Below are 13,392 nucleotides of genomic sequence, written 5' to 3' on the forward strand. Positions count from 1 at the left end.
CAGCCAAGCCCATCCCAACCCACCGCACACAGCCCCCCGGGTTCCCGTGGGGACCCGTCTCAGAAGGAAAGAGAAAGGCCAGTCATGAAGCCTCCCTGGCTTGTCTGAGGGGGATCCCAGCACTATTTCCCCTCTAGCATATCTCTTGCCAAAGAATGTATGATTGTTTTGTCTCTTTGTTACATTAAAGAAGAAAGATGCACTGAGGATGTTGGGAGTGGGGAGCAGGAGGCCCCTCTGGCCTCCAGGTTGTCGGGACTCAGGCAGGGGTAAGCAGCAACCCCACAGCCCCCCTTCACACCCCTGAAGAACATGCAGATGATCTCTCAGACTTCTTAGTCCCGCTGTTCCTTGGATCCCAGATGACAGAGAGCCGGGCCAAGTGTGAAAAGGGCAGCGGTGACCCAGCTCTGCCCCTAGATGCCCTGTGACCTTGACTAAAGTCACATGATCCCTGTGGCCTCATTCCCATCCGGGCAGTGAGAGGACGGGCCAAAGGTCCGTCCCGGGACCTCCCAGCTCTGACCCCAAAATGAGGCAGGGCTCTTTCTTCTCTGTCCTTCCCAACACCAGAGCGTTCTCTGTGGCCTTCATTCTCTTGCCAGCACGCAGCCCTACTTAGCACACATCGGACTGGTGCTGTGTGCCCGACGCAGTGGGGCCGCTCTAATAAGCTAAGAGCAAGTTCAGCGTTTATGAAACACACATAGTCGTATTTTGAAGTACCACACTTAAAGTAACACAGGCACTTTTCACTTCTCAAGTCATTGTCACGTCTATGCCTCTTGCATCCACCCAGTGAAGGCAGAGAAGCTTCTTCCTGGGGCACAGAGAGTAAAACAGAAGACTCTGGAAGGTCAGAAACAGCTCCAAGGCCACTCAGTCTGCTAGTGTGGGTGGCGCGGTGGGAACTAAAACCCTGAGAGCCTTGGGGTGGTGCAGGGGAGGCGAGCTGAGGGGAGGAGAGCCTGCCACGTGTCTTCACACACAGTAGCCGCCCCACAGTCTCTGGGGCACACGTATTCCCATTATCCCCATTTTATGAGAAAGGAAACAGAGGCTCAGAGAGCTAAATACATTGTTCAGCATATCACCCAGGCCCCCAGCAGCAGAGCTGGGATAGAAATCCCAACCTGATTGCAAAACTCTTCACCTTTCTGTTCCTCCCAACAATCCTGGAAAGTCAACGGTTAAAAAATCCCCAAGTTCAAAATGGAAGTGGGGGAGGAGGAGGGGCAGGAGGCCGAGGAGAAAGGGAAAAAAGGATTCCTCCTCCTCCTCCTCCTCCTCCTCCACCTCCTCCTCCTCCTCCTGCATTCCCAGGCAGGGGGTCTGAACCCACCAGACATGAATTTTCCAGCCGGCTGAGTGTTAAAAGGAGAACTGGAATATGAAATAGATTGGCCACAGTTGGGGCACTCTCAGAACAAAAGGGACAATCCCCTCTTTTGCCTGGGGTTTTCTCTCCTCCTCTCCAGTGGATTGCCACCAGGGGAACTTACTTACGAGATGCCAACAGCTGCTAGGGAGCCCAGGGGGATGCTGGCAGCAGGCTCCTGGAGGTCACCCCCCATGTTGAAACCGGCCATGACTCCTGAAAGACACCCAGACAGGGGAGAGGGGTGAGCAGTACACTCCACTCCATGAATTGCCTTCCCCTCGTCAGGGCCCTCTCCTGGAAGCTATCCCACGGCAAGGCCCTTCCATCTGCAGTTCTGGCAACTGAGTTTCTCGATCTCCCCTGGCAACTGGGGAGGCATCCGTGGGGCATGAAAGGGACCTTTGTGGATTGGATGATGCTTGGGAGGAAAGCCCTGCTGGCTACAAAAGCATCTTGTGGCCCAGTGCAAAGTAATGAGGGTGAGTGAGACATCTGGCAGGCTGCACAAAGGTCCTGTGGCCACATACTGAGCTCTGCCACCCCCTTCTCCCCCAACTCCCTGGGGAGGCTTAGCCTTAGCAAAGCACCTGCTGCCCACTCCTCCGCTGAGCTCCTTGCCTCTGCTGCCCACTGACAGCGCTTGGGTTTAGGACCTGGGAGCAGGTCCCATCCAAGAGCCAGAGCCAGAGACCAAAGGGCTCTAAACAAGTTCCAAAGAACCATCGTGATGCTACCAACACTGAGTCCCAAGCTCCTCTTCATCATTGCCTCTATTCCCCAGGAACACTTGTGAAAAGTCATAATTAGTCAAGATGGGGAGGGAGGACACCGTGTGGGACGGTGAGAGGGGTCAGCACCTCTGTACATATTCACCCACAGAAGAAACCAATAAGACAATATGTTCTGAACATCAAAAGCGGGTCCAGCCCACAAGTGCTCTCCAAGCCCTGGTCAGGAAAGTCTCACAGAGGGGCGGGTGCATCTCACATGTGGCCTTGTGAGAAGATTTACATAGGCTTAGGGAGAGAGATGGGTCTAACGCCATCATTATGGGTTGAACACCTTCAACCTGACAGTGGCTGGGCTAATGCTTTCCATGCATTTTTTTTATCTTGTTCAAGCCTTACAACAACCACATCAGAAAAGCTGAATTATTTCCCCTATTTTACAGAAAAGGAAACTAGTATTCAGAGCGGTTAATTAAAGCGGCCTAAGGTCACACACTTACTAAGTGGGAAAGCTAGGCTTCAACCCCAGTCTGTCTGACTCTGAAAATTCTGTTCCAACCAGCCCTGCTAAAATGCTTGCAGGAGTGCAGGTAAAATGGGGTGAAGTGAAGATGTGGAGGCAGAGAGTTAACGGGGGCCTATTTCCAAGGGTGCCCTGAACGGGGGACCAGCACTGGGACCTGCACACGCATTGACCAGCAATTCCACTCCTGGGACTTCCACCTCAGTGAAGAGTCAAGGATATGAGTAAAGATGTAGCCAAAAATGTTTATAAAAATGCTTGTCTATACTAGTGAAAATGAGAAACAACCTAATATCTACAAGTAGGGGGATTGGCTACATAAGTGATGATACATCTTTCACTAAATACCGGGGCTTGGTGTTGTCGGAGATATGTCGTGACACGGAAAGATATTTAAAAAGCTATTGTTTCATTTTCAGATGCATATTATAAAACAGAACATGTGGTATGATCCCACTGTTGTGTAAAAAAAAAAAAAGACAACAGATAAATGTATGCATGGCAGGGGGAAGGAACTGGGACATATTTTAAAATGCTAAACATTTTCAAATGTGTTGGTGATGGAAAAATAGATCATTTTTCATTTTCTTGCTTAGATTTATTGTCCCAATTTTCTACAGTGATTGTTTTGAAATGGGGGCTTCTTAAAGGGCTTTTTGTTTAAAATGCCACATTAGGCATCTTCTCTTTCCTCTTGTTTCCCTTCTCCCCAAGATCCTATTAAAGGGTAGGAAGGGGGAAATGAATCCATGTCTATAAACAAAGAGGGCTGGGATGGGGAGCCGTGAGTAGATGAAAGGTTGCTACAGATGTCTGGCACATAGAGAATGGAGAAAATGACCCAGCGTGAAAGGGAAGGAAAGGAAAGCCTTAGAAAACTTCTCTAGAGGATCTGGATAAATCCAAGGAAAACCAGGGCTACTAGTGTGGATGTTTGCACCCCAACGAAGCCCTCATCAAGGACTGGCTGTACTCACAAATGAGTCACAGTCAAGTCCCCTTCAGGGATGCCGACCTACACACACTACAGCCAGGAATCCATGCCAGCAACCCAAGATTGCCAGGGGTGTGATGAAAACCAGCAACGAATGCGTGCATGATAAAAATAGAACAACCTGGGCCGGAAGGAACATATAAATCAGAACACAGACGAGAATTTTGAAGAAAATACAATTAGTAGCTCCAGACACATCCAAGAAGAATATTCTCTCTATAAAGCAAGGTGCAAGGAAAACAAAAATACTCCAAGAACAAAAAAGAACTTTTGGAAATTATAAACATGATCACTAAAATTAAAAATGCAACAGAAGATCTGAAAGATAAAGTTAAGTGAGTATCCCAGAATTGAGAACAGAAAGATAAGGGGGTACAAAACTTGAACAAAGCCTGGGAGACACAGAGGGGCTATCTTAGAGTTACAACATCCAACTAACGGGAGGTCCAAAAAGAGAGAACAGAGAAAACCAAAGAAATAACCAGATAAATAAACCAGAACTAAATAATAAATACCAGAAATAAACGTCTCCAAACTGAAGAAGACACAAGTCTTCAGGTTGAAATATCCCATAGAATAGACAGCACAAAGAACAAAATTTAAAAAGCCCATACCTAAATGTAGCATTGTGCAATTTCAGGAAAAATCCTAAATATTTCCAAAGGTAAAAAACTGAACACCTATAAAGGAACAAAAATTAGACTTCTCTTTGGCAACAGTGAATGCTAGGAAACAATGGAGTGCCGATTTTAAAATTCCGAGGAAAGATTATTTGAAACTAGAATTTTAGCCAGATTACCAATTAAGTGAAAGCAAAGTTACATAGACAAGGGCTCAAAAAATTTACCTCCACATATCATTTCTGAGGAAGCTACTAAAGCATGTACTCCAGCAAAATGAAGGAGGAAAACACGAGATTGAGAAAAGAGTGGTGATGACTACTTTTGGAGTAAAGTCCCAGAACCACCATTGTCACTGCATAGAAACCAGCAGGGACTGAGGCAGAACACTAGAGGCCCCAGGAGGCATGCCTCTGGATAGGAGCTGGATTCAACGCAATGAACAGTATGATTAACAAACTGAATGATTTTAAGGACATGCTAAACTGCATATTTTGGCATCAAGAGAAAAGAAAGTTTATTGAAACTCCAGGAAAAGTGAAAAAGAAAGTCAATGTCTAAATATGACTCAAACTAACATGTCATGACATGATTTTACATAACTAATGGAATATAAGAAAAAGTAACCCATTTGACCACGATATTAGGAATATTCTTTCCTAAATGGCACAAGGACCGCATCAGAATCAAAGCAAAAGAAATGGAATTCTAGCTACTACTTCACTCTTCACTGAATGACAGCTATCTGGTCGTAATAGTGTACATGTTTACTGTTTTGTTTTTTTTAACTTCTAAAAATTGACCTATAGACAAAGCCCAGAGGACATAACTCTAGTTATAAAGTTAAGCGAGTATCCCAGAATTGAGAACAGAAAGATAAAGGGGTACAAAACTTGAGCAAAGCCTGGGAGACACAGAGGGGCTATCCTAGAGTTACAACATCCAACTAACGGGAACTATAGCTAACTGATATTAGGAACCCATACTAAAAAAAAAAGAAGAAGAAGTAGAGGAAATGGAAAAAGCACTAATATCTTCTAAAATGAAGTGCTGAAAAACAAAAATATTAGTCCCATGACCTTTCACTCAGGTCTGGATTGGCTGTTACAAGCTTCAATTAGTTAAATAAGAAAACCTGAAAGATGATTCTAATAATGCCTTTCAAGCTAGCCATTACATTTGGAAGGTAGGTAAAGAAAAGGCTAGTGAATATATACCAGTTGCAATAAGTTTTAAGCTAATTCTAAACTTCTTCTGCATCTTGTTATCATAAAGGAGAATTTCTAAGTGTTTGCTAAAAAGAGCAAAGAAATTTCCAAGAATATTGAGCAGTTTGTCTTTGAAGTTATAAAGATTGTTGACCTATAAACTTAAGGTAAAAAAACTTTAATAGATTTGAGTGTGTGTGTGTGTGTATGTGTATGTGTGTGTGTGAAACTGTGCTTGTTCACTTAAAGTTGTAGCTACAGTTTTCGTGGGATTTTGCCTACTCACCTGCTAATTGTCAACTTGTTATGGCTTCTCTCATATTGTTCTAAAACTCAAATATAAAAGGATTATGTAGATTCCTCCCAACTAGGGATTCTCTTAAGATAACTGAAGTATTGCTTGTAAAAATATTTTACACATAAAATAAATATGACTCTAATACATTAATCTTACAACACAACACTGAATTTCAATTTCCCACACAAATAATATATTTTTTAAAGATTTTATTTATTTATCTGAGAGAGAGATAATGAGAGATAGAGAGCACAAGAGGGAAGAGGGTCAGAGGGAGAAGCAGACTTCCCCCCGAGCAGGGAGCCCGATGTGGGGCTCAATCCCTGGACTCCAGGGTCATGACCTGAGCCGAAGGCAGTTGCTCAACCAACTGAGCCACCCAGGGGCCCTCCCACACCAATAATAAAGAGTGAAGGGATGTAGCCCAAAACTGATAAAATAACAGAGATTTAAGAATATCACTTAAAATTAAAAAGGTAACAACAAAAAAGCAATATAACTATCAAAAATTAGGAAGTGGATGGAGGAGCATGTAAGTAAGTGAAACTCTATTTCCTAACATGGAGTCAATGGTTTCTGTCTTTCATTAATCAAGTTACAGGTTCAAGTTTATTGCTTGGTAATCTACAGCTAGCTCCCAAAGTGCTAAAAATGATTAAAAGCGGTTGCCCCGATGGGCTATCTGGGGTTGTGATGGGTGGGGTGGGAGACTATTGCTTTCTATCATAAACACTTCTGTAGGATTTTCTTTTTTGTCATGTGCAGATCTTATTTGAATCACAAAAGGATGCCCAGGACTTGCCTCACTCTGACCAGTGTTCCTAGGAGCCGATCCTGTCACTTAGGCTCTGTTCAAAGGCTAGGGCTTCATTGCTCGCTCCCAGAACTATCTGGTGGCAAGGGCATCCCTGGCCAAATCTCCACATTCACCTGACCCCCAGACCCCACTAACTTCATCCACTAACGGCAGCCCTTCCTGGACCTCCTAAGTTCTGACCCCCTGCAAAGGTTCCCACCTGTCACCACATTTACTGGTACCTCACCTGGCTGGCCACATTCCTTCCCACCATGGACAACAGCCTCATTCTGCAGCCCCCTGCGCTCCCCTAGCAATTTTATGTCCATTCATTCAGCATTGTGAGATGACATACTTCTACTTACTCTTTGCCATTTTAGTACCTCCTATAGTTTGTCACATAGATGCACATTTGTGCATCTTCCATCAGATCATTTACAACGACCCACGAGAACTGCACTGGTGTATATGCTCTGTCTAGGAAAGTGATTGATTAATCCTAACTGCTTCCTGCTTGCAAACAGGTTCTGCATCCGTAACAAAAGCCCTTTTCTTCTCCCCCGAATCCCTCACACAGTCGACAACACAACCTTTGATCACAAGGCCGGCTAGCTGGCCTGGTGTGGGGTGCACTGGGATCCGGGTCAGTGGGAGCAGAGACAACAGACACGGACGAGGCCACCCTCAGGAATGGGCCAGACCCAGCCAGCCAGGAAGTTGGCTTTGTTGGCTCTGTTCTTTGACAAAACAGAGAAGCCAGAAGGTAGGTAGTCAGTACCACCAACACAATGCACCAAAGCCAGGGAAATGCCTGCTAGGCGGGTCATTCCTGCTAGGCTAACGTGGGCAGACTGACGTGGGCAATCTGTGCACACCTGTCAGATTGGTTTGCACACTGAGGCTGTCGCTTGCAGAATTTCGCCCTTGTGTGACTACATGATTCCTGAGCAGATGATCACTAGTTTTGGTGAATTAGAAATTTCTTGCTTGTCAGTTGGATCTAGAAAAATTATTTTGATTTAGTAATTTTTTACGCATGCTTGTCAAGTATTACAGAGATTCTCTAGTGTGGCTTTCCATCTGCTTCTGGTGCCATATTAAGATATTATCGTTAATGGTAGAGGTGGATTTAGGGTGGGTGTGATATAACAAATACTATTTCTCAGAGCATTAGTATCCGATGTTTTACAGATATTAAAAAAAAAAGCTTGGGAAAATCTTGATTAAACAAGACTAGAGAGGTCTTTACTGCTGGACTTATCAGTGCCTACAATATGCTAATTTCATTGTCCACCTCTAAGAAGAGAAATGTAACACACAGTGTTTCCCAAAACTTATTTAACAATATTACACTTTTTTTTAAAATAAAAAACTTTATTCATTACTAGTGTTTAAGGGAACACAGTTTGGGAAACACTGTGTCCATTTTATAATTAGTATTTTATGCTTGTCTTGGGAGGCTTCCTAAAATCGCTTAAAATGGCTACTCAGAATAACAATTCTTAAAGCTGGAGGGTGTCCTAGAGGTCATCTACTCCAACCTCTTATTTTACAGATGAGGAAAACGAGGCCCAAAAAGAAGTGATTTTGCCCAACTTTCACGCCAATGGCAGCACTATCTTCAAGTCTCCTGATCTCAAATCAGTGTTCTTTCCACTATGTCACAGAGTTTCTTGGTTTCTAACACCCATACTTTTCTCGGATTTCCTTTTAAAACAGAGTAACTGTATGATTCATTTGGGGTTACTCCACCATGAGAAGGCTGAATTTATCAGTTATGATCAGCACTACACACTGGTTTACCCGCAGGTACTTTCATCACCAGTTCCAAATCACTAGTCTGTGCCTCTCCAGGGTATTTCCCTTCCTCGTAGGTCTTAAACTTCCAGTTCCAGGAAGCAGTTAATTGCTTTACCCGAAACCACATTTCTCTCTGCATCAAGATGACAATATAGTCTGTGCATTGTTACCATGTGACTTCGGTAAACAGCTTCCTTCATATGGTTAAGCCTTCTGACTTGGTCTTCTACCCTAGTTCCGCAGCCTTTTAGCAGATGCTTATTGTCTCAGCTTGTATATATATGTAACAGGATGTCGACCAGCACCTTGCCAGCTTAGGCTTATGAGGCTAAACTTCCAGCGCCACCCATAGTCTCCAGGGCGCTGACATTATGCCTCCAGTTTGGGTGGGTGGCACCAGGTGAACAGGGGTTTGGGCCTGGTGCCACATCGCCAAGGTCTGACCTAACAACAGGCATAGACGGCCAGGAGAGAAACTCATCCCCTCTATATCTCAACAATACGCCCGCGGTTAAAAGAACCAGTATCAATGTCGAGTAACCACTTGCTTACAACATTTGCGAGACTGTGGCCGTGTCCTTCTGCCCCCAGTCAACCCCCGCTCACACAGATCAAGCCTTCATTTGCTGCATATCATCACAATCCCACTTCCTACCCTATTTTCCTCTTTTTTGCTGAAAATGAGAATTAGAAAGGGCGTAAAAAAGCCTACTGGTTTTTCTAGGCTTTTTGGTTTCTGTTAGTTGTTCATTAAAGGACTACTTACTCTTTCTCAAGGAACTCCCAAGCTTCCTCCTGGGAGCTTTTCAATCCACATCTGTGTCCTTAGAAACCTTTAATTTTCTCCTCCAGCTCTAGCTTAATCGTTTCTCTGTTGCCTATTTTCTCTCTTCTTTGAAGTTCATGGGTTTATTCTTTTTCCTTATCATGAAGGCAGAATATCCATGCACTAAAGTTCCCACACCTTGTCTGTTGCCTTTTGTGCTGAAGGAAGCAGTCTGCTACTGTTTGGAGGCAGTGTGGCTCTGAGCCTTGGGCTCCTCATCTGCAAACGGGGATCAGACGCTTTACCCGGCAGGGCTGTTGTAAAGTTAGGATGAACGGTGCCTGGCACCTACTAGGTGCAGAATAAATGTCCACTCAGGAAAGACGGGCTCCCCTCCTCACTTGGAAATCCCTTGGGTTCCTAAGGACCCTGGCCGTCCCTCCTTACCTTCCGCCTGATTCCCAAACCCACTCCTTCCGCACACCTGGCTTATTGGCTGGTTTGTTTGGCAGTTCCCGCAGGAAGCTTTCCTCTCCTCTTGGCTCTATTCTTGGAGGCAGAATTTGTCAGGCCCCACCCTCTCCATGCCTTAGAGACTCTGCTGAGACACATGGTGTCTCACTGAACACTGAAACGCCAGGATTCAAGCAAGCCTCGCTGGCCTTGCTGGCAGCTCCACACGCCTGTGCGTTCTCCCTTCCAGCATCCTCTCCAAAGTAAGGGGAAGCAGTGGGGTTCACCACTTACTGTCCGGCTGACCTCTCTGTGTTGTTGTTCCCTCATCTGTAAAATGGAATAATAACCGGGGGCGCCTGGGTGGCTCAGTTGGTTAAGCGACTGCCTTCGGCTCAGGTCATGATCCTGGAGTCCCGGGATCGAGTCCCACATCGGGCTTCCTGCTCAGCGGGGAGTCTGCTTCTCCCTCTGACCCTCTTCCCTCTCGTGCTTTCTATCTCTCATTCTCTCTCTCTCTCTCTGAAATAAATAAATAAAATCTTAAAAAAAAAAATGGAATAATAACCGAACCCATGGAAGGATCTAAGTTCTCTGGGGTCTGACACTCTAAAAACAATACAGACTTATGAATATGAAATTAAGAACAGGGCTTTAGCAGGAGCTCCCGAAAGGGAGGGACCCCGAAGCCTGGGCTTCATTACTGTCATGCTAAGTCTGCGCCTCATTGGAGCAGTGGGGCTGTGTGGTGAGGTCTAAGTGAGAGACCGAGTGTAAAAGTGTTCAGCACAGCGCCACGCATAGTAGGCTGTTGTAATACTAATGATTAGTATAGATACTTATAATAATTTTGATGAAATTATAAGTTAATTCTATAAATAGAATTATAAAAACAGACACGTATAATAATTATAAAGCTTCCTTTTCTCTTGTTCCTGCTCATAAGAATGCAGTGGGGTGAACCCCAGCTTCAGCCTGACCTTAGTTGAGGCTCTCTCCTCCTTAAACCTGGGAACCCCATTCTCAGTGAATTTCCATCTCCTAGTTCTTCCCTGTATTGTGGTCCCTGATCCCTGGAGTGGCCGTGTGTGTGTGTATGTGCGCGCGTGCGTGTGTGTGCGTGTGCGTGTGTGCGCGTGCGTGCGTGTGTGTGTTTGTATGCGTGACAGAGATAGAGGGAGACAGAGAGAAACAGAGGGAGAGAGAGAATCCTGTGGGCACCGAGGTTGGTTTTTCAGGGCAAGTTGGGCAGTGTAGCTTGGAGAAGGAAAGCACTTTAAAGAAACAAAGCAAATGCAGAATCTGCTCCAAGGCCCCAGCCGCACCCTGTAGCCACTTCCACAGGGTGTGGCAGACTGCGGGGAGGAGGACAGAGGGATAGGCTTCATAAAGCCAGAGAAGCCACTGAAACCCAGTTTTCAACTGATCCTTACAAGAACTGTCCTGCCCTCGAGATAAAATATCTAAGTAACTAAAATAATATGTCTCTGACTGGAGGTGGGGACACAGAGTTGGGGGGACTTGTGTTTGTTCTTCCAAACTCCTCTCCCCTCTCCACAGCCTGGAGGTTCTCTTGTTCCAGAAGAGGATGGTGTTGGAGGGAGCCCGGGCCATGACTCACTCAGAGCTAATCCCTGGCAAATCCATCACCATGGAAACTGCCAATCATCCATGCTTTTCATAGCTTAACAGAACATCTGCCAGGGGAAAGCCAAGTGATACAAATTGTTCGTGCTGCCTACTGTGTTTACATTGGGGCCCCTGGCAAACAGAGAGAGAGCCAGGGAGGCAATGCTCCACAGCAGAATGGTGGCCCAACGCCAGTCACTAATTAGCTGGGTAACCTTGAGCAATCCTTCATAAGTCTCTCTGTGCTCCTCCTTCCCCAGTTGGTCACATAAAGGATCGGTGATTCTCAACCTGGTTGGGCCAAGGGGTGGTGGGAGGACTGGGAAGCGTATCTCCTAACAGGGGTGGGGTAAAAAAAAGAAAGCTTGTGTAGACAGTTTCGTCGATATTATAATTTTATATTTGGAATTTTATAAAATAAGATTTTCATAATTTAAGCTATAGAATATAAAACTTGACTAATATTATTAGGTAGCAATCTATCGCAAAGGAAGGACAAATCCACCCTTCTCTGGTCCAGGCAGGCCATATCAGAATTTCTAGTGTAGGTGAGGATTTTAGTATCATTATCAAAAATGAATATAGGTTAAAAAGACAAAAAGTCGAGAGCTGCTGAACTTGCTGATCTCAAATGTGAGTCCCGCTCAGACTCGGGGCTACTGTGTGGCTCTTCAAACCTCAGGCTGCTAATTCCTTGCTGGACGGAAAAATACTGAAGCGGGGCCCACCACTCTCTGCCCCCTCTCAGACCAGGCATCCCCTCTAAGATTTCTAAGATACTGGGCCTGGAGAGGCAAAGGAGGGGAACCATGGAGCAGTGTGGAGGGGGCCCAGCAGGGTCACAATACTGACACAACCTCCTAGGAGTGCCCCCTGGAGTACTGCCAGCCCAGGAGGACCACCGCTCCCCCCCCCCGCCCCAACAAGGTGTGACTGCCCGACCGGCATCTGGGCCCAGGGTTTCTTGACCTGGCCTTAGGACTCATTGCCAGGCCCAAGGAAACGCTCAGGTGGGAAGCCTCTTGAATGTGTGTTCCACCTATGTGTGGGAGGGAGGGTGGGACAATATTTTCAAACGTTAGCTTTTTTAAAAAATTCCCTCTATTTTTTTCCCCCTTGCCTTTTCTGTCCATTCAAGAGGAATTTGACCTCTACTGTATTGCCTTCAGGGAGATACAAGGCAGGAGGAAGCAGAATTCGCCAGGACTCTGTTTTGGGGTCTGTTTCTCAAAAGCCTGAGCACTTAGGAGATTTTAGAAAATCAAGGAGGCAGAAAAGAAGCCACAAAATGGGTGGGAAAGCATGGGGGGACAAGAATAGACTTTGGTACATAGTTTGCAGGGTCCAGTGCAAATAAGAATACAAGATCTCTTGTTCAAAAATTACTAAGAATTTTAGCAACCGTAAATCAGTAAACCAACCACGGGGCCCTTCTAAGCATGGGACCCAGTGTGAATGCATAGGCTTGTTCCCATAAGGCTGGCCCTGGATGGGAGTGTCCGCCATACTGTTACAGAAGATTGTCCCTGGAGCTGGAGGCAGGGAGAGAAGGTCGCACAGGATCGGGAGCAGTGTGGACCCGGGGCCCACTCCTTGCCAGCACTGGCAGGGACCCCATACAACCCTAGAAAGGAGGGCCTGGGAAGTGCATAGACTCTAAGCACAGGGCTCCCGGGTTCAGATTTCTGGTCCTCAGAAGTGGTTCAGAAGCAGCAGAGAGCACATACCTAAAGGGATATGCAGACAGGACAATAAGAGAGTCTGGCTCTGTGTACAGTGATGAAAAGCCAGACATGCCTTGGGACTTGGTAAGACCCTAAGACCCTGGAACAAAATGGCAGGGCATGGTGGAGGCATGATGAACGACTGACATCAGTTTTCAGTCATCCTGGCAGAATGAAGGCTTAGAGTCAGAAACTAACCCTTTGCACTTCAATAAGAATGAAAGGGATGTGCTACTTCAGGCACATCTGGATCTGTGGACCGAAATTCTACCTGCCACTACTGAGGCCTGGCTCCAAACTCACTTCTGTGGCCCGGGAGAGATAAGGCTTGGACCAGAGTGGTCAGGTGGCAGAGGTGGAGAAAAGTAGGAAGTAAAGAAGAACCTCCTTTAGGAGGAAAAATTGACAGGACTTGGAGGGCACTGGTAAGAAAGAGGACATTATCATGAATAAGTCCCCACTCCTGGCATGA

The 13,392-nt window shown here is 45.8% G+C and overlaps 1 protein-coding gene across 1 annotated transcript in view; it reads right to left on the reverse strand.

Annotated features, from left to right (window-relative positions):
• The window catches only part of SLC12A8 (solute carrier family 12 member 8), a 151,507-nt gene that overhangs the window by 45,414 nt on the left and 92,701 nt on the right, over positions 1–13,392 (reverse strand). Inside the window, exon 7 of the mRNA XM_073903188.1 lies at positions 1,507–1,594. Coding sequence (XP_073759289.1) covers positions 1,507–1,594 — 88 coding nt within the window. The remainder of the gene's footprint in view (positions 1–1,506; positions 1,595–13,392) is intronic.

Source organism: Callorhinus ursinus, unplaced genomic scaffold (genome assembly GCF_003265705.2).
Source record: "Callorhinus ursinus isolate GAN/ISIS: 27379988/994484 unplaced genomic scaffold, GSC_fseal_2.0 scaffold1, whole genome shotgun sequence".
In the NCBI taxonomy this organism is placed as follows: domain Eukaryota; kingdom Metazoa; phylum Chordata; class Mammalia; order Carnivora; family Otariidae; genus Callorhinus; species Callorhinus ursinus.